At 37.6% G+C, this 20,161-nt stretch overlaps 4 protein-coding genes across 6 annotated transcripts; all 4 read right to left on the reverse strand.

Annotated features, from left to right (window-relative positions):
- Positions 1 to 709: 709 nt before the first annotated feature.
- LOC103323193 (fip1 motif-containing protein) lies at positions 710 to 6,559 on the reverse strand. Of its 2 annotated transcripts, none has more exons than XM_089046400.1 (9): positions 5,876 to 6,559; positions 5,340 to 5,551; positions 4,983 to 5,109; positions 4,722 to 4,787; positions 4,494 to 4,586; positions 4,304 to 4,405; positions 4,038 to 4,216; positions 2,217 to 3,939; positions 710 to 1,747 (listed from the first exon to the last, which is right to left on the reverse strand). In XM_089046400.1, exons 1-9 carry the CDS (start codon positions 6,293 to 6,295, stop codon positions 1,193 to 1,195), a joined length of 3,477 nt encoding a protein of 1,158 aa, XP_088902526.1. In that variant the 5' UTR covers positions 6,296 to 6,559; the 3' UTR covers positions 710 to 1,192. The 2 variants fall into 2 exon arrangements, with proteins under 2 accessions (XP_088902526.1, XP_008223390.2); XM_008225168.3 differs by having other exon boundaries at positions 4,494 to 4,625; positions 5,876 to 6,455.
- Positions 6,560 to 7,148: 589 nt separating this feature from the next.
- LOC103323167 (Nucleic acid-binding proteins superfamily) lies at positions 7,149 to 11,723 on the reverse strand. 2 transcript variants are annotated; one of them, XM_008225136.3, is made up of 13 exons: positions 11,338 to 11,722; positions 11,053 to 11,239; positions 10,896 to 10,968; positions 10,655 to 10,799; positions 10,438 to 10,547; positions 10,067 to 10,198; positions 9,853 to 9,994; positions 9,636 to 9,779; positions 9,054 to 9,214; positions 8,871 to 8,945; positions 8,539 to 8,677; positions 7,708 to 7,974; positions 7,149 to 7,483 (listed from the first exon to the last, which is right to left on the reverse strand). In XM_008225136.3, exons 1-13 carry the CDS (start codon positions 11,584 to 11,586, stop codon positions 7,325 to 7,327), a joined length of 1,983 nt encoding a protein of 660 aa, XP_008223358.2. In that variant the 5' UTR covers positions 11,587 to 11,722; the 3' UTR covers positions 7,149 to 7,324. The 2 variants fall into 2 exon arrangements, with proteins under 2 accessions (XP_008223358.2, XP_088902527.1); XM_089046401.1 differs by lacking the exons at positions 7,149 to 7,483; positions 7,708 to 7,974 and adding an exon at positions 8,099 to 8,277 and having other exon boundaries at positions 11,338 to 11,723.
- A 1,319-nt stretch (positions 11,724 to 13,042) lies between these two features.
- LOC103323166 (Cyclophilin-like peptidyl-prolyl cis-trans isomerase family protein) lies at positions 13,043 to 16,076 on the reverse strand. Its single transcript, XM_008225135.3, has 8 exons — positions 15,748 to 16,076; positions 15,475 to 15,641; positions 15,302 to 15,341; positions 15,133 to 15,177; positions 14,539 to 14,624; positions 13,784 to 13,921; positions 13,542 to 13,692; positions 13,043 to 13,447 (listed from the first exon to the last, which is right to left on the reverse strand). The coding sequence occupies exons 2-8, from the start codon at positions 15,624 to 15,626 to the stop codon at positions 13,361 to 13,363; spliced, it is 699 nt and encodes a 232-aa protein (XP_008223357.1). The 5' UTR covers positions 15,627 to 15,641; positions 15,748 to 16,076; the 3' UTR covers positions 13,043 to 13,360.
- A 735-nt stretch (positions 16,077 to 16,811) lies between these two features.
- Positions 16,812 to 18,916, reverse strand: LOC103323165 (uncharacterized). Its single transcript, XM_008225134.3, has one exon. It carries the CDS (start codon positions 18,317 to 18,319, stop codon positions 17,093 to 17,095), a length of 1,227 nt encoding a protein of 408 aa, XP_008223356.1. The 5' UTR covers positions 18,320 to 18,916; the 3' UTR covers positions 16,812 to 17,092.
- Positions 18,917 to 20,161: the final 1,245 nt, after the last annotated feature.

Genomic DNA, 20,161 nt, shown 5'->3' on the forward strand with positions numbered 1-20,161 from the left:
ACAAGCGATAGTATAAATAGAGGAGTTTCTTACACATATACAACTAAAATATCATGGGGTTCGAATCGATACTTCTAGTCGTAAATCAAGATCATTTTTCATTGGACGAAACCCTTTAACTTTGTCTTTTCTTTTTAAATTATTAAATAGACACGATATTACTAAGTTTTATATGAAAGTTATAACTAGTAGTTTTTTTATACCAATTATTTTAGAGTAAGATGTAGTTTTATCTATTTATTTAAATTTTATCAAACACCAAAATTCTTCTTTATAAAACAACATTTTAAATTACTCTAATATACAGAATAAGACATTTTTCATGCTCTCTTTTTATTTTAGTGTGAAAATGATCTCATTTGGAGAGGATATTTTAGTCAATTGCAGAGAGCGTACTCAAAACTAACGGTCATTCACCGAAGGGCATTTTCCTTCAATTGAGAGGATAATTGGCGTACACTTTGCCACGTTTTCACTTTTGTTTTTGTTTTTGTTTTTGTTTCTTTTTCTTCTGTGGTTCTAGAGGGCGGATTTTTATGCCACGTGGAAGCTCCTTATTGGAAGTCCATCAAGATCAGATAGTTTATCAGACCAAAAACAATCCATTCAATCCGAAGCCTCAGTATATCAGGACAGTAGCTCACAACAAATTCGGAGATTTTTGGACAGAAGAAAATATTCAGTCAAATCAGTTGACCCGTATACTATATCAATATTATAATTTTTTTAATTTTAAAAGTGGGATAAAAATAAAATATGCATACAGGCAACAACAGGATATGAGTGAATTAAATGAGTCCGAATTCTGTCAAAAGTGGTACAAATTCAACCAATCTTCTTGAGCATGATTCTTGGCCATTTGCTGCAACACAAGCACCCTTATTTCTCAAACTTGAATCTGCATTGAAGATTGCTATCGTAATGAAGTCTTTTGCAGGTAGGAATAGGTAATAGGTCACTTGAATATCAAATCTTCCCTCCAATTTCTCTGAAAGAAGTGAAAAATAACAAAAACTCTAACCTGATTCTGTATCTCAAACTGCTGTGTTTAAGCTTTTATTGACCTGCCCCAAATAGCTTAAGTCATTCTGAGGAAGACTTCAAGCCATGAGATCACATCTGAGACTACTATAATAAAAATCTATATATAGAAAAAAAAAAAAAAAAAGACATGGCATTGCTCTTAAACAACCTATACACCGCCCCACCGCCTCTTTCGGGCTGGCCTATGTTGCTTTGTTTCAGCTGTTTCAGCTAGAAGATCAACCTCAGGCTTGGACAATTTATCTGGCTCTTTTTTCAAGGTGATTGACTCCTTAAAGCGCTCCCCACGTTTCTCCATTTTTGCCATTGTCTCAAGAATCCTTTGGTTGTCATATCCTTCTACAACCTTATTCCCATGGGAAGCACTCCCATTATTAAACGGTCTCCTTTTTACACTGTGAGCTGGTACTGCATATTCAGAAGCATGTTTTCTCTGTAAGGGATGTGCTGTGGTCAGTTCTTCTGTTACAATCTGGCCATCCTCCATATCCAAATCATCATTTTGACCTGTAACTGGAAACGCTTCAAGCCTGTTCTCATTGTTTTGGTTGCGTCGAACTTTTGGGATGCTAAATTGGACTGCCCATTTCTCAGATTCACTAGAACCCACTAAAGTTGTCCGTGCCCCACCAATCTCTGGGTCCATATTTTCACGCCTATCATTGCACATCAAAGTTCTGCCTTTGGAGCATCTTCCAGAGGACTGCAGTGTATAGTCAGAAGAAGAAATGTCACTCATATATAATATATCAATCACTAAATGGGTAAAGTAGATGATTCAACACATGCGGCAGAAGGTCAATGAACCAACTCCGCTACTAGGGACGTTGCTAGAAGAACTTAAATTAATGGATCAATGATCGACAGGGAACATTTTCCCCCTCATTACATGCTTCACACCCTGGATCTAAGAAGGCCTTATGTTGATCTGAATGGAAACTCTTAACACTCAAGAACATATAAACAAAAGCAGAAATTGTTAAAGAGCTTCACAAACACATTACCTGGAGAGGGGAAAGTGAAAATATTATATAAAAAGGAAAAGGAGAAACAGAAAACATGCAACGGGATAGAATTGAAAAAAATAAATAAGGCTTGCTGAACTCATGTCGAGCACTCATATATACAAGTACAGTGATAATAGGTTTCATCCTTTGTTCCCTTAACTTTACCTTGCCTTCCCCAACAAACAAGTCAGTCGAATCTCTGCACCTCGGGATCGTCTGCTCATGCTTACCCATCATAGAACTTCTATTCATACACTTAGCACTACTTCTTTTTCTCATCATTTTCAATCTATGTTGCTCTGGTAGCATATCATCAATATGCATAGCATCATGAGAAGAACCATATTTAACATGAAAGGTTTCATTCCTTACATATTTCTGATAAGAAACAGATCCCTTCTTAGAATACAATTTGTCACCATGATCCCTGACAGTTAACTGATCCTCTGTCCAGTGCAGCACTTCAGATCGCCAGTTAGATCTTCTCCACCTTAAATGATCATTAGGATAAATGATATCATCAATTTCATCAGTATTATGACTATCAAACCAGTTACTCTCTTTGGCTTCATCAGAGTATATTTTGCTCGCATGCCTCCAATATCTTTCATCAGTTGCTCTTGAGTAAGAAACATCATTTCTTGGTGATAGGGAGTCATTCCACCTTTGTTCATCAGCTGTGTAAGACTGATGGGACAAATATCGATTTTCTCTGTGTCTGCAATATTGATCTTTAGTTTTCCCAGAGCATGAATCATCCCAATACAAAACGGGACTGTCAACATGTCCACCCCTTCCCCTAGAGTTTTTTAATTCTCTCCTAACCTGGGGAAATTTCCTTTTTTGATCAGTGAATGAGACGCATCTCCCAAATTTTTCTCCCACAAAGTCATCTTCGCATTTATAATTAAAACCACCACTAGGGTTTGGTATTTTCTTAAACTGCAGTTTGCTGCTATTCCTTCTACATGGAGCATCCCTTTCTTCAGCAGTGTGGGAGGAATACCTAGAATGCAACCCCCTGGACTCCCTGTTGGTGAGAGGACTCCTCTCCTTAGTGAATTGTGTTCTTCCAAAATGATGCCAATCTGCATCCCGCTCTTCACAAGAATACTCCCTTTCATTCCAGGTTTTTCTGACATATGGATCTAGTGTGTCTTGGGACTTCTGTCTACCTTTTCTATTCCAATAATTTGTATTAGCTGTCTGAACATGGTTATCAGTATATCTAATACCATAATGGCTTGATTCTTCATAATCTGAAATATCTTCTCTGTGACTACAGCTGAAATCTTGCAGCCTTTTTTTCTGTCTGCGAGAATTCACATAGTGATCCCTGTCATACAGGTCATCTGTTTCCGAGGTGGGGGATGCATCATGTTCATCTTTTCTGTGAACATTTGGTTCAACTACACTGTCAAGCCTCCTATCCTGATGCTTGCGCTTCTTTGGAGCAGGACTTCCACGTGCAGGATAATCTTTGACATCAACTACTTTTCTCTTCATGACTATGTCTTTTGAGTTCTTACAAGATGATCTGACAGACTTGCATAGTTCAATGTGTGGATTCACTGTTGACTTTACAGGAGTACGGATATCTTCTGGATCAAAATGATCACTATTATTGGATGCTTCAGAATCACTTACAAAACAGGATGAGGTGGGGCTAAGTTGATCATCATCACCAAGTGATAATTGTGCTTCCATCATGCTTTGATCAGCACAGACAGCATTCCTGCCAATACTTTCTGTTGTTTGATTTGCAATTTCAATGGTTTCCAATGAGATAGCATTCCCTTGCTTATGGTCATACCCGTCCTGATCAAAGGCCTGGTTATTTCTGTGATTATCAGAATCTATTACCATGGGACTGATCTGCTGGGAACACCTGATCATATCAAGGAAAGATAAATGCATTACATGTGCCATAAGAAATTGTATAATAACTGGAATATTTAGGGCCCTACATCAAACAAGAATACAGACCTGTCTAATCTTCTCGAGTTTCCTTTGAGACTTCCTACAGATAAATCGTCTTCTTTGGCAATATTAGAAGAGGGAATAACAAATTCCCCATTTGCAAATGCCTCATGTACAGTGCCATTTGTACAGCCCTGTCCCTCACCAGAATCAGAGGTTTCCTCAGTGGGGCCCTGCACAGTAATCTACCCAATCATGTGACACTGATTAGTAATAGCATAATATAAAGTAGATGCAAAAAATCCATAAGACAATTCAAAGTGACAACACACCTGTATCACAACATCAGAATCTAAACTAAGTGGATGCCTACTATCAAAAGATGGTTGTCGTTCAATAATACTATCTTCAATCTGAATTGCTCTGCCTTTCGGCTGAAACATCAAAAGCCAACAAGTTATAATTATCTCAAACTAGTTTCTGAATACAATCATCACAGAATAGTAATAAATTCTGACATACTAGTTCCAACTGTCTCACTCTGGAATCAAAAAATCTTGATGGAGGACCATGTTTCCTTGGGTCAGCATGATTCATATCTTTAGAAATAGTTTCCTGAGCAAATTTATCATATTCAGATCCAGCTTCTTTAGCCTAATAAGCAAGATACGGATGGACATGTAAACACCAAAAATTTGAACAACAGTTGTGGTGATATATTAAGAGTCCCAAAAGATTTAAATAAATAACCTGATAGAGTTTTGAGGAGTCTGGGACAGGGATCCCAAACTGCATGGATGCCATCCGAAGTTGTTCCTGCAATGCATTATTATTAGGATTGTATTTACATATTGCTGTGTCAAAGAAAACCATCGAGAACCAGTTTGGTCATAAGGCCAGACCATTTAAACCTGCCATAACATCCAAATGGGATCTAGAAGACTAGCCTAGAGAAATTTTTTTATGTGATAAATTTGTTTTTGATGATAAGTATGGCACCATTTCATTTACCAGGGAGTTGCAGTACTGTTTCCAACTGTCCTCATTCAAACCAAAGTTGAAGTAATCTGTTAAATCAACTCCAGGATACCTCCATGGCTTCTCCTCAAATGATTCAACATTTACATCAAGTATGGTCCTGGAAGAAAGAAAATAAGGATGCTTTGCGTCAAACTTTGGACAGTACTACTATAAAATCATTTTTTTGAGAAAAAGATAAATTCTAGAATTCTCTACAGAGTCAGAGTTCTTCTCAATTCTTTTGTTGTCTTTTTTGGTATTCGATTTCAGGAAACTTGACGTATTGACAGGTTAACCATTACAGAAATTGGGTTTGTGCAGATTTAATTTTTTTTGTAATTTACTAACCTATACCAAGGAAGCCTGAAACCATATCTATTTTGAGTCAGCACTGGATGGGGTGTATCACGAACACAAGCAATGTAAGAGCTTGACCCCTTACGTTGATTGCGCATATTATTATTATCATGGTCTCCTCTAATCAACATGGAAGACACCAAGCCCACAGCCTCATTGGCTTTTCCATTGCTTGGACAAGTATATCCTTGAGTCCTTACATACTGCACAAATCAGTAATCATCCCTCAGTTAGAAAAGTAGTAGGCAACAAGACAGCAGCTAAAGAAACATAACATTTCGTATCGAAAAATATCAGTGTTGGAGTTGAAATACTTAAACACGTAGAAAATCAAACATAGTATTCATCATCTATCCATATTCAGTTCTGTAACCGGAAACATTCCGATTATATATTTATTTTACAGGGCACTGTCATCTTTCTCCTGAATACTTAAGTTTCTATAACTAACCAGTGAATGAAAATTACTGGTTTCAAATTAGTTCAGAAAATTTAAAAATTAAATTTGTCTGGCACAATTAGAATACCTTGTACTCTTTTGTAGCCACAAAACCATCATCATCCTCATCCTCATCATTCTTCATGCTCCCTCGGCCTGCAACTGGAAACATTTGACCATCACAGTCCACATCATTCAAAACTATTTTCAAGTCATCCTCACTGTCACTTCCACTGTAGTCTTCATTTGCCTCCAAACCCGAAACTTTCTCACCTAACTCCTGGCAGACAGAATCGGGTTTCTTAGAATCAGAGACAAATTGCTCCTCAGAAGCAGGCCTAGCGTTCTTCGCCTTGTGATCATCATCATCATCATCATCATCATCATTTATATCTTCTTCTGGCTCCGTATAAAGGTGAGCAAAGTTCGGAACGCCATTGATGGCTGAGTTGGCCTGCGGTTCAACACCAGCATATAGCTCCCCGAAATCATCGTCGAAATCCTCCATTGCCTATGAACCCTGGAAGTTAAGAGCGGAAAATCTCCTAGGGTTTTTCTTGCTAGTGGTAGGGAACCTCCATTGGTAACGAAATGATAAGGAGCTTTGGATGGCTCCGATGTATAAAAGTCTCGAGCTTTTGTTTTTGCTCTGAAAAAGCCTCGAGCTTGAAATGCTAAAAATGTGACAAAAACCCCTCAAAAACCCTGAACCCTTTTGACAAAAAAAAAAAAAAAAAAAAGAAAAACGGAAAACCCTGAACCCCTAAACCCTAGCACACCGCCACTTATTATTTGTTTTATTTATTGCATTATTTTCCTCGCTGGACTCCCTAAATTTTGTCCCGCCAAAAATAACCAAAAAACTCAAACCACTTTTTCTGACTTCCCTCTCCCCAATCCCGCCACCGCCATGTGCTCTCGCCCATCAGCCTTCAACGCCGTCATGTCCGGCACTCGAGTCGCCACCAACCCTACACCCTAAACCCAAGGAAACTCCCAATTGCTATCCAGTTGCTCTTCAAATCCCAGTTATTCCAATTATGCTGAGGACGGTACTAAGCCTGATGATTTGGTAGCTGTGGTTCATCTGTTGACCATAGGGCTTGGAGATTGGGATTGCAGATAAATCAATTATTAAGAAGCAATACAAGGAACTTGGAGACTTGGCTTTTCAAATTCATCTCAATTCAGGACTGGCAAGCCTGCTCCTTTTTAACTGTTGCCAAGGTTTTCAGTACATTTCATCTCATCATTGTTATGGAGTCCGAGGAGAGGGGTGTCCTTTTGACTCTTTTGTGGATGATTGGGGGGTTTTTTTATTTATAATTTTTGTTTTTTTCAAATGCTGCTGTTGATTGGAGTTGTGATCAAAACATTGAATAATAGGATTTAAATTTGTAAATCACTACTGGATTTGTTTTGTTCGAATGAAATATGAATTTCTACTGTATCTTGACTGATAATCATATATTTTACCTTTTTTTTACACAAATAATAATTTGAGCTGCCTCCTCAGTATTACATTTGCAAGCCATCATTATTCACTCTTCAATGCTCCAGTTATCTCCCATGAGATCCCTTCAGTCTCTAGCATACGAAGAGCATCATTGGGTCCACAGCCCTGCTGCTTACAATTAACAATTGCAACCGTGAATCTCTGTTTCTCTAATGAAGTAGGATACATAGCTTGATCATCCTGGAATACAAATCAAAAGTTAGACTAAAAAGGACATGAAATACGCAAACAAGTAGAAGCATCTTCTCAGCAAAATAACGTTGCAGATCTAAAAAATTATGCGACACAATGGAGATCCTCATAATTAGATTGTAATTTGGTTAATGATAATGTTTAAATTGTACATGCATTCATTTTGACCTACTTCCATGTAGCTAGAAAAATAAGTTGATTTCACATATTACCTCAGGCAGTTCAAAGAATTCATCAGGAGATATTTGCAGCAACTCTGTAGCAGTGTGACCAGTACACCATGCAGAAACTTCCCCACTCTCGTCTGCAAGAGTAATTTTCAGGTAGAAAGTATGGATAACTTCAGCACCACAACTGGTGTTACAGAAGCTGCATTCCAGAACATCATTGGGCTGCTCGGTAACAAAATGGCCACATATAGCATGCGAAAATCTTTTACTGACATGAACCATCTTCATTTTCAGCCAAACCTGAACTATCTGTCCACATGATAGTATATAATTATAGAAGAACAGATATCCCAACTTACAGGCTATAAAATGCAAGACATACCCAGTGTAGTAGATAACTGATATAAAAGCACAACATTGCAAGGAATAGAAAACATGGCTCCTTCATGCCCTCCCCCACACTTTCCACCAAAAGGAATGCGAAAGAGAGTTTTACCACAATACACATCATGACAGACAAACTTGCAGAGAAGGAAGACATGGTAATTCTGTGCCATAAATTTCAGGATTATTGTTTTACTGGGTATGTGTGAGTGATTGGGTGTGTGTAAGCTGTCAGGAGCACCAAAAAAAAAAAATCAGGCCTACTATTCTTCCTCAATTCTAAATAATATTTTGGAAACAAGGTTATGATAAAGTGGCAAACGTTTGCACATCCAGAGAGAAGCGGAACATGATAACTTCTTTCTTTTTTTGCCCTTTTGCAAGTGAACATATTAGATTTACAGCATAAAAAGCAGAAGTATAGATAAAGGAATCATGGCAGATTATCATGATAACTAGTCACAACAAAAATCTATTGGAAACCCATACCTGCATACAGCTAGTCTGGCTAGATAGATCAGAGAGGCTTGACAATTTATGAAGACAAGATGAGTTTAGCAACGCTGGCAAGGAACTGAGGTTGAAGAAAGATGCTCCAGCAGTATTCTCGAACCATAATGCTTCCAGGCTGTCAAGCAAAAAATGTTTTCGTGGAACCCTTATAAATTCCAAATCAGACTACAAACCACATAACTAGGAACAAACCAGAAAGTGTCTGAACTATAACTGAAAGTGACTGGTCGAGAACATTGGAACTTGCTTTAACCACCGACATATTGACATTAGAAAATGACTAATTGAAAATGCTTGAATAAGCTCACCCCTTCCGCTTTGTCATAGAGCATGTCAGGCCTGATATGTACACTGTGTGACCAATGCTTAATCTTCTTAATGACCTAGGAAATACACATTTTAAAGCAAAATTATATTATTAAAAATGTGAAATTTATAGTCAGGGAATGGATCATAAAACCAATTGTACCAAATTAACTTATTATCCTTACCAACACTTCACAAAATGCAACTTTGCCCAAATTGCTCCAGTGGTATCTTCAACTCTCAAGGAGAAGATAGCTTCTGTGGTACTTCTTTCTCTGGTAATATTGGTAACAACACCATAAAGGCTGACACCAGTCATCTTGTCATGAAGGTCGGTCACAAATGACTGCAAACTTCACAGGAGTAAGAGATATTAATAAAAACAACGCTATGCAAATGCTAACAGAAGACTCAGGTATGAATCATTCAGGCAGTTCATTTCACACAAACTTGGATCCTCGCAGAGCAAGTAGATAAGAACGGAATAAGTTTTTAAATAATTGCATAAATGCATTAGTGTGTGATTGCTGAAGAATGACAACAACCTACTACATAATATGACTTGGACAGATGTTCATGGAATCAGTGCATAAGTTAATTCTTTGGTGCTCAAAGCTTCAAAATTCAATCAATAAACCATATTCAAGAAATTAATGATAATGCATCCCTTTAGAATCATGGTACTCATAGCTTCTTACACAAATTAAATTATAGACATTGCTAAATAGTGTTCACACAATAAGGAAGTGTAATGGAAGGAAACTCACTTGAAAAGGATAACTACTGAAGTCAATGGACCCATGTGAATCACAGGGCAAGGAAACTTGAGAAACTTGTGGAGCCTGACTGGGATCTATTGTGCCCTGTAGTCTTGAACCTTGATACCGATTTGGTGTCAGTGCTACAGATACCTGATTCATACAGAAAATTAACTCCATATCTTAAATGATAACCCAATTATCCAAACTGTGATATATGGCTTACTTGCTCCTCATGTTGAATCAGAGGCACCAAAAACAATTGCGTTGTACTACCAAATTCAAGGCAAACTTCATTACTCGTTTCAATACCTCTGTCTACAGAACAAGCGATATATGGTCTATCCAGTGCAAGCATACTTCCCACGCTGAAGAAATTGAATTATGAACATACAATGGAAGAAAGTATCTAAAAAAAGAAAAATGGTTGTAGAGTTTACCTCAAAAGATTGGCCAAGACAACCTGATCACCCCACAGCAGAAATTGTAGCTTCACACCATCATTGTCAACAAGAGTAATTTGTTTACTCTGTAAAGTACCATGTACTTCCAGTGGCCCAATAATTTCAATTCTACACATAAATAGGGAAAGCAAGGTAACCACTTCAACCACAGGTAAAATTCAACCTCACTAATCAGCATTATTCCAGTTATGAACTTCTAAGTTCGAGACACATCCATATGATATATCATGTTTATAGGATCTCAGTTGATTATCACATCCCCACCTCATCAGGACATCTGAAAATAATTAATATTTATAAAATACCTCGCATACTTAAAATTGGTTATTAGAAAAAATTTATCTTACCTTGCGTACAACGAATAACAAACATCTTTATAAGCGGCATCAAGAGAAATTGAAGAGAATGGATCTGAACAAAACTTAGTTCCTATCAGCATTAAATCACCATCTTCAGCCTATATTAATGAAAGCAAAAAAGACATGTAAGAAGAAAAGTAAAAAGACACACCCCAAATCCTTTTCCTAATCTCAAGGCTGGGCAGTAGTCAAATCTGAAAATTACCTCATCTAACAATATGGTCAGATATTCTGTTGGTAACAGCCGCATATAAGCGGATCCTCCTTTAGTTGCAGGACGAAGATAGCACCCAGTGAGAAAGATCTCCCTCCCTTTCTTGAGAAGTCCATTACGAGTCAAGTCACAGTATCTGCACAGACAAAATCTCATGCTATGGGTTTCAGAAGAAACTTAAATGTAGTTGTAAATACACATAAAAGCAACACACACCAAGAACAACATATACCTTTGGTGGAGATAAATGTCAATAGTATTGGAGCTCCAATAATCTCCTAAGGAAAGCATAGAGATGTTGGTACCTGAGAAAAGAGAAGCAATTAATATCACCGATAAAGAAAATAACAATTATGTTAAAGCTCCAAATTTTCAAAATGAAAGTCTACCTGGGAGAACAAAAGCTTCCACAATTACGGCTTCCAAAACACTATTCAAGGACAAGAAATTCTTTTCATAAATGGAGTCGATGGTCACGGTGTTCGGAAGCTTCCTTCTCTTGTACTTCTTTCTCGACTGCTTCACACATTCCGGCATTTTCTTTGGAGGCCTGTCCCTATGTTGCTCACTCCACGCCTAGCAAAAACCAACACAATTCAAATCAGGTTCCTTTCTTTTATTTTCTCACATTTTCTCAGCAACCAAACAGAGACGAATTCGATTAAAAACGGTACCTGAGATATATCAGAGAGTAGAATCGCCGCAGTGACACCGCTGGAGTAGGCGCTACAAGTCTTGAGAATCCGAGACGCTATCCAATTCCAGCTGGGTCCAGTACTGGTTTCCGCCCCGTTTTCATTCGGATCCAAATTTTCGTCTGGTTCAGGCGAGAGAGCGGACCTCGCGTAATCAATGAATTTGAGAAACGGATCTTCTTGATTTTTTGGCTGATCAATGTCCGTGACCGAGTTGAGCGAGTTCATTTCCACCGAGTTCACAAGCCCTACCAATCTGCACTGTGTAATAATATAATACACATTTTGGGATTTTAAAGGGGAGGGAAGAGAACTCGTACAGCTTTTTTGGCGCGGGTTTTGAAAATTGAGCCACAGGTGGTGGACTGGGCCGAGTACTTAATGATTAGTATGCGCCTGGCAATGCAGCAAGAATTCTATAGTGAAGCCATTACGTGAGATCTTATTTTTTAATAGTTCGGTTAAATTGGTTAGCCATTATATCAAAATGGTTAGTCTGATTCAACGGTTAAGAGATAGAACCTCACCTAAAGACCATATATAAGGCCCTTCCTATAGAATAACTTGACAATGTAGTCCTTAATCTTTTGGTCCACACATCAAATTGATCCCTTTTGTCGCATTTAGTTGAAGATCTTTGTAAAAATTGATAAGATAAATGACTAACATTCTTAGCACTAATAATATAGATAAACCATACACAGTTTAATTTCTATAAACAAACCAAAAAAAAAACCCACAAAAAATGACAGCTGACCCTATTAATTTAATTACTTTGATGCCTTATTGAGTGTTTTGAGATTTTTTATGAGGTTTGGGGTTGAGTTTGTTTTAAGAAATCAATGACAGTTTTATAATTTAAAAAAAGTTAAGAGTTTTCTTGTTGTGTTATAAATGGATTTTGAGTGTTTTTAAATTACATTTCTTATATGATTTTTTATATATAATAATTTGAGCTCTTATATTGGATATAAGAGCAAATCTCCCAATTGATAATGTGGGGTAATGTGATAGCACATGGCCAACTTTAAAGGTATGTTTGTGTCACAATACAGCTTATCCACCCATGACACAAAGTACAACTCACTATTTTTGCTTAACAAGACTAACCCTAAAATGGAGAGCAGATGGCTTCGTTGAGCAATAATATGAGGTTTTATGATAAGCCATATTTTGATGAAAATTCTTGTTTAAAATTGGTCACGTAATGACACTTTATCAATTTTAGTGAAAATTTTGTCGGAATGAAACAGTAAAACCAAATTGATGCGCATATCAAAAGACGAAGGACCTCACACGAGTCGTGAATTGCTTTGAGATTTGAAAGACTAAAATGAAGACTTCTAAAAAGTTCAAGGACCAATTGTGATTTTTAAAAAAGGAAAAAAAAAACCCCTTCTTTTTCCCCAATAGATGCATAAACAAAGTTGATCACCAAATCCAATTACATGAGAGCAATTTCAACCAAGAGTTTTAGGCCAGCACGTGGACGACATAAAATAAAAGGGGCAAAGCAAGAAGCTGGGCAATCGTTTGGAAGTATAAGGTAACCCATTCAGACGTCTAACAAGGTGAAATATCAACTCAGTTACCAAATTGTGCAAATCGAAACCTTAACCTCCGTGATTCCGTGATGGCAACAACAGTCCACGACATTGTCTAAGAATAATTTTAAGAGTGGAAATGCCATAAAAAGAACAAAATGAATCATATCAAATAATCATAACACAAGACAAAAAAAGTGCATATCAAATTAGCTTCATTGTCGTATTTTATCCACCCCAGATGTGGAACCTACACCTAAAATGAGTATCAAAACTCCCCCCTTCCCCACTAAATCACAAGCCAAATCAAGAGAGTAGAAGAAGAGAAAATTGGACAGGGAAAATCTGAAACCTAAGATGTACTGTTGTACATTGCAAGGGTAGTCCGGCAAGAAAATACTCAAACCAGCAACTATACTATGCAGGAATACTTCACATTAGATTGTATTGAATTGCCCTTAAATCTCACGTTTCAGAATCACGCCAGTGATCCCTACAGAAGATTTAGGCCGATAATGTTCATCTGTATCAACCTCTTCAATTTCCTGAATGGGAGATCATATGCAAAGAATTATACATTAGATCTTATCCAAGTCTAGGCATGACAAAATATTTCTCAAGAAGCAAAAATATATATACCTGCACCACATCCTCTCCCTTAATGACCCGTCCAAACACAATCAGCTTATCATTTAAATCTGGTATTGGTGCAGTTGTGATAACAAGCTCAAATCCTTTGTCATCTAGTCTATTCTTCGTAGTTCCAAGCATAAAAGCTTCATGCTTTGGTCTTCATGTTTCTCACAGGTAGGAATAAAGCTATCAGTTTTGTGACAATGGATGAAATACCAACCAATTCAAATTTTTTTTTTAAAGCTAACCTCATAACTAGTTGACTACGAAGCTTTCCTTTTGATATCCAATCTTCAGCTGCTCCAAGTCCTTGGGAACCTCCCCCTTTAATAACATAGTGTTTGATCACATGACTGAAGGGCATCCCCTTAAAGTGCCCTTTTTGACTGCAAAACTAATGCCTTAGAAGTTTCTTGAGAGCATAACACAATATTACCAAACACACAAACCAAGCACGTCTATTTGTAGATGTTACTGCTAGTCAGTATACTGGGATGCTTTCCAATTGTCAAAGTTCTGATTTTATTTGCAATTACTGTACTAATCAAGCCTACATTTAGGACCTAAATGTTGTCAAGATATAAGTCAACCAGGTAACTGCATCACCAAGCTTCTAGAATAACACAGAACCCTTTAACTCGTTGGTGAACCCTTTCACAAAGGAGCTACAACAAAATATATGACAATGGCTTATAAAAATATAAAATATCTAAATGATTAACACATAGGATAGAGAACTTTTATTACAAGGAAATTCAAGAAGAACCCAAATTAATGGGAAACTTATTGTTGGTTTGGCTATTGGTAATTTGGTAACAGCTATGCACTAAGATCCGCCCATCCCCTAATTTTAACTTTATTCTCTCAATCTTTAAGAAAAAGGACTCAAATAGAGAGAGAGAAAGAGAGAGAGAGAGATATATATATATATATATATATATGAGATTTTCGATAACTAGAGCATGTATGTATGTAAGATTTATATGCACTGTTGAATACTCACCATAAGTCAAGAAATCTATCCACAACCTCTGGAGAACCATCCTTGAAAAGTTCCACTGTGATAGGACCTTTTGACGTATTTAGAATCTATATAAAAAAAAAACACAGGGGAGGGGAGGAGAAGGAGAGTGAATAACTAACAATATAGAGAAGCAGATAGGAGTGTTCAGTGTTACATCGAATTAAACCACTAAACATAAACATCAGCAGAATAGGAATAAAATGTCTCCAAACGAAACCAGTGCAGCAATCCTTATGCATTAAATTTTCCCATAAATGAACCTTCTGTAAAACGAAAATTCATTCTCAAAACTGGCGTGGAAATTTGCTTCCTATTACATTAAGTGACTTCTTGCACAGTAGTAATAGTTGCTCGATTATTTGTGTATTCCAAATATAACAAGATAAAATCTAAAACACAAAGCAAAACACTGCTCAATGTGCTCATTTAGAGCCATAAACTGATCGATAAACATTCACGTCATAACTAATTTAGCCACACCACCACAACCAAAAGCGCACCCTCTTAGTTCTAGCAGTCGCAGTTGCAGTTCACATTAACATAAAAAGGCAAGTTGGCAACAAAGACACTTACAGCATAACCGGGAAGATCGTACTTCTTTACTAACCCACCAATATCCTACACAACAAAGATTAATAAATTTAGTCAAATATGCATTTTCATAATTACTGTAAAACAGGAAGATTAATAATTACACAAATGAAAAAGAAAGAAAAAAAAAAAACTCATTTCAAATAAATACCTCTAGAGTAGATAAGTCCGACCCAGATTGGTCCAGCGACCTACGAGCAAATTAGCGCACAACAAAATAAGAGGCTGAAATTATCCAAATTAGCACTACAATTCAAATTTCCAGAGAAAGAAAATCACGAAGGATATGAAAACTACAACAGATAGAAAAAAAAGAAATGCTACCTTCTAGACCAATAGCGATAAGTGGCAACTAAGGACAAGGCGATCAAAGCGATGATTAAATTGCACATAACTATAGTAGTAATACTGATTCGAGTTGGGCCCTTCTTCTTTTTGCTCTGAATTAACAGCGCCTGAGGCTTTATCCGAGCCATGACCTTCCACTTAAACTGTAACCACGAAATTCAAAAGAACAAAATTGGATGATGCGCCTCGATCCCCAAAATAATTGGAAGCGAAACCCTAGAAAAAGAAATGAAATTGGTGAGGAACTACCTTCGGGCTTTGGGCTCTGAATCTGCTGTGATTCAAGATCGACGGAGTGGTTTTGGTTTATGGTTTCAGTGACGTTGAGTAGTTGGATCAGAGAGAGTACAGTTGGTGGGTGATTTCAGTTTAACGCCAGTCTGGTCGATCTTCTTCTCGGTTGGATTGGATTTGGACCCATTTTAACGTTCAATTTTAAAAATGGTGGGGAGTGGAGCCCACGTGAGATTATACGCCGGAGCAGAGCTCTAGCTCTTCTTCCCAAATGGCGTGATGGACGGTCGTGATTGGATTAGCGTGTTGATTTTTGGGAGCTTGGCGTTCGGTTTGTGACACCCGGTCGCGGGTTTTGGTTCTATCCTTTAAACCCGTCAATTTTCCCACCTGGACGGGATATGTCATTTTTTAATTTTTTTATTAATATTTTTCTTTCTTCCTTTTCCTTCCCCATTTTTTTCCTAACCCAAAGAAAGCGAATTAGTCTTTAAAAAAAAAGAAAAAAGAAAGCGAATTAGTCAAGAAACATTACTTATAAGATAGTTATTCAAGCTCCTGATGTTAGTGCCTACCTAGTGGTATGAAATTTGTGATCATCAGATAGGTTAAGAGTTCGATTCCCTCCAATACAACAAAGAAGAAGAATGTTAACTTAAAATTCGCTTATTATAAGTCTTCTTTTTAATTTTCAGATTCGCTTATTCATATTTAAAATGTTGTTTAGCTCACTTAACATCAAACCAACTTGGTGTTCACAATCATGAATATAATCTTAAGATTATTGTTCTTTGGAAAAAAAAAAATTTAAAACAGAAGGGTAGATTCACCTTGTACTCTTGTCCTGGATTCCAAATGTTCCACCTTTTTAAAGCACCAAATGAGAGACACTTGAACACTTAATACATTTAGTTCTTAGCATTGTTAGCATCCCTTTGCATATTGCCAACAATCTCACAATTTGGAACCCATGCACCTAATTACCTTGGTGGGACGTTTCCTTTCTTTTGCATTGCAATATGCATTGACAATATGTGATCTCCGGTGGTGTGTGAATACCTCAATTTTCAACACCTGGAAATTCAAATACGCATTATTATTATTATTATTATTATTATTATTATTATTATTATTCAAATAAATAGAGACTACACCACTGGTCAAAAGGAGAATCAAAGTCTTTCTCCCTTTGAACACACACCTAAAGAAACAAAAGCTTCATACAAGACCAACAAAAAACATAAACAAACTACTTAATCTACCACAAGTTGAAAAACCAACCCAAATATCACTCTCTCTAATAATATTCACGGACAGAAGAAAGCAGCAAACTTTATATACTTATATCAATTTATCTTTCTCATAGAAACCACTGGTGCACAGCAACTCCTAGATCCCTCACCCTTCCATACAAAGCAATGCATTCCCAATAAGCCCTTTTGCTCCCATACGTCTTTCCATTTTTCTGCCACCATCCATTATTGCACTCCAAAAACAATTCATCTACCAAGCAGATTGTCTTCTTCTTTATCATTTCCACAACCATTTCTGCTTCTGCTTTCATCACAACATAGTCCTCTTCCCTCACATTTTTCTTTAGCCAATCCGATACATCATTTCGTGGCGGTGCCACCGCTGTGCTTGAAGCTTCTTCAGGCTCTACTTCGAGGTTGTAAACTTCAAATTCTTTATCCATTTTTGGATAGTTTTGCTGAAACCACTCAGTCACGCCGCTGTTGTCCTCATTTAAGTCCACATAAACAAACACTCGGCGGTCATAACCTTGAAGAGAATCACCCAACAAGTTAGGAAGGAACTTGATCTTCTTCAAGTACTCATTTGATTTAGCCAACACACGTCTCGGTGGCTCAAGCACCACATCTTCTAGACCCTTCAACACTGTCTTCTTGGCCTCAGTTTCGAATTGGCAAAGCCGCCTAGACTTCACCGCCAAATCATAAGACGGGCTGGTTTTCCTCATTGCCACAAACGTGGAAGCATATCGACGAAGATACACGATCTTGTAATTGGGTTTCGGTCTAAAAGCATTTGAAGGGTCATTGCTTAATGGAACAGCCACAATGCCACCAATCTTCAAAATGCGATCTACAAATTTAGCATCAACCAAGTTGAATGCGAAGACAAAATCCAAAGACTCGTCCAAGAATGAGCTTTTTCGCTCCAAATCCGAATCCATAACAATGTCAAATACATTATAATCAAAAGGATGAAGATTGTGAATCATACCAACATTGAAAGGGCTCACAATGAGAGCCTTGTCACTTTTTCTGCGAAGGCCCTCACCAGCTAAATCATGGAAAAGCTGACCCAATTGCTCAAAATTGAAAATTTCAGATTGAGTATCATATTTTAATTCAGAAACACTTACTCCCCTCAAAAGGGACCCAATGCAGGGCAGTGTGAGAATAACCAAACCCAGAAAAACAGACCTTGAAATAATGCGCAATACCTTGGAATCAGGAAGCTTGATCACCAAATGAGTCTCGGAATCCAATCCCATCCTTCCACCATGAAGGTGCTTCACCTTGCTCTGGTCCTTGGCTGTATATCCACCAGCCAATTCCATTTATCTGTTTCCTTTTCAACACTTCCGTAATAATAAAAATCCGATAAAAGCTCTGTGAAAACGCGAGATCCGATCTGCAGGTCAAGAAGAAAAGCTCGAAGAGCCGATTTGGCGGGTACCCAGATGCGAAAAAAGTCCGAAGATTGCAAATTTTGCAATGTATTCAAGAAGGAATCGAAGGTAAAACAACTAAGAACATTTTGAGATTTAGCGGGCACAGAACCTAGCGGCGGTGTGATTACCACCCACGAGGGCCACGAAGGATTTTCTACACCAAAGAAGTAAAAGCTGCCTAATCCTCTCAACCTCCATTGTCTTCTTTTTAATGCACAATCACTCGCTCGCTGTCTCTCTCTCCCTCCCTCTCTGTTTATGATTTATTTTTCTCTTACCCAGATCAGTGTGAGAATGACGTTTCAGAATCCCACCCAGACACTAATTTGCAATGGATCGTCATCTGAAAGCCAACCACCATAGACCAGAGTGGTTGGATTGCCACGAGAGAGATGGAGCGAGCGATATAGAAAGATAGAGACTTTGGGGGTTGCGAAGAAAAAGAGAGAAGACTTTTGTTGAAAATGAAAAACTTACGGGGTTGGAATTGCGTGACAGAATTGGAAAGGGATTTATTTATACAGAAGGAAATGGAATCATGGAAGGATGTGATCGCAGGAGAGTCCTATGCAAATTGCTATTTTTGCGACTCAAAAGGCCGTGACTTGGCCGCATTTGGTTACTTTCTGTGTTTGGGCCACCTACCTTGCCAACGAAAAACAAAGAAGGAGAGAGAGAAAAGTACCAGAATATGGTGGGAATGGGTGAGAGATATTGAGATGGTTGGAAAAAAAGAGACTAAATTTGGGAGCTAATTATAGTGCTTGGGTTGGCATTTGGGATGATGGTTGTGGTGGGTTGGTTTGTTGTTTTGTTTAGGTTCAACTTAAGTATGCATTGACTTATCTTATTTGTTTAGGTTCAACTTAAGTATGCATTGACTTATCTTAGGAACTTGTAGTGTTTAGGTTGAATGTGTGTATCATAGAAATTTAGACATCCCAAGAGAAAGAGTATGATGTTCAAAATCGTAATTTGCGTACATGCATTGGGCTTCAAGAAATCACACAAGCGGAAGTAGAATTCACAGAGCCTTCTCTCAGTGGACCGAATAGGCTGCAACAACTTAGAAGCCCCTGATCATTGGTAAGAACTAAAATTTGTTAAAGTAAAATTCCCATTCCCACCAGTTTCTTTGCCCTTGGAAGCAACATAAATCTATTTATACTTTACAAATAGGAACACTTTAAGTACATGCAACTCTTGGTAGTCTCATGCATATTCTAAAATTTCCCATTTTATACAAATCAGAACATTCTTTTCTTTTCTTTTTCATGAAGGGGCAGTAAGGCCCCATAAACAAATCAGCTAACCAACACAAATCAAACAAGCAAATTAGAACATTTTGAGTACATACATCAATGTGAATTGGATAGCATATAAAGAGTTCATATCTTTTTTTAGGCTATTGTCATGAGTTGATCATGTCATCCTTCCGAGGTGTAGTGGCATGACATTTACCCGTCACACTCACATCATCATGTATTCATGTTGCAATGCAAAGAGTTTTACGATCATACAAATTGTAAGCACCAAAGATATGATGATGCTTACTTAGATGTAAAAAAAAAATGAAACAATAAAAAATGGCTAAAATATTTGAAAATTTGTTTGGTACCCTTCGGACTAAGGGTCATCATTTGGCCCACTGTCCGCGAGGGCCAAAGTATGTAGCTCGAGGTTTGATGGGTCAAAGTTCGGCCCACTCTAATAGTTAGGCCCGTTTGT

The sequence above is a fragment of the Prunus mume genome, linkage group LG2 (assembly GCF_029339155.1).
Source record: "Prunus mume cultivar Tortuosa linkage group LG2, ASM2933915v1, whole genome shotgun sequence".
NCBI lineage: Eukaryota > Viridiplantae > Streptophyta > Magnoliopsida > Rosales > Rosaceae > Prunus > Prunus mume.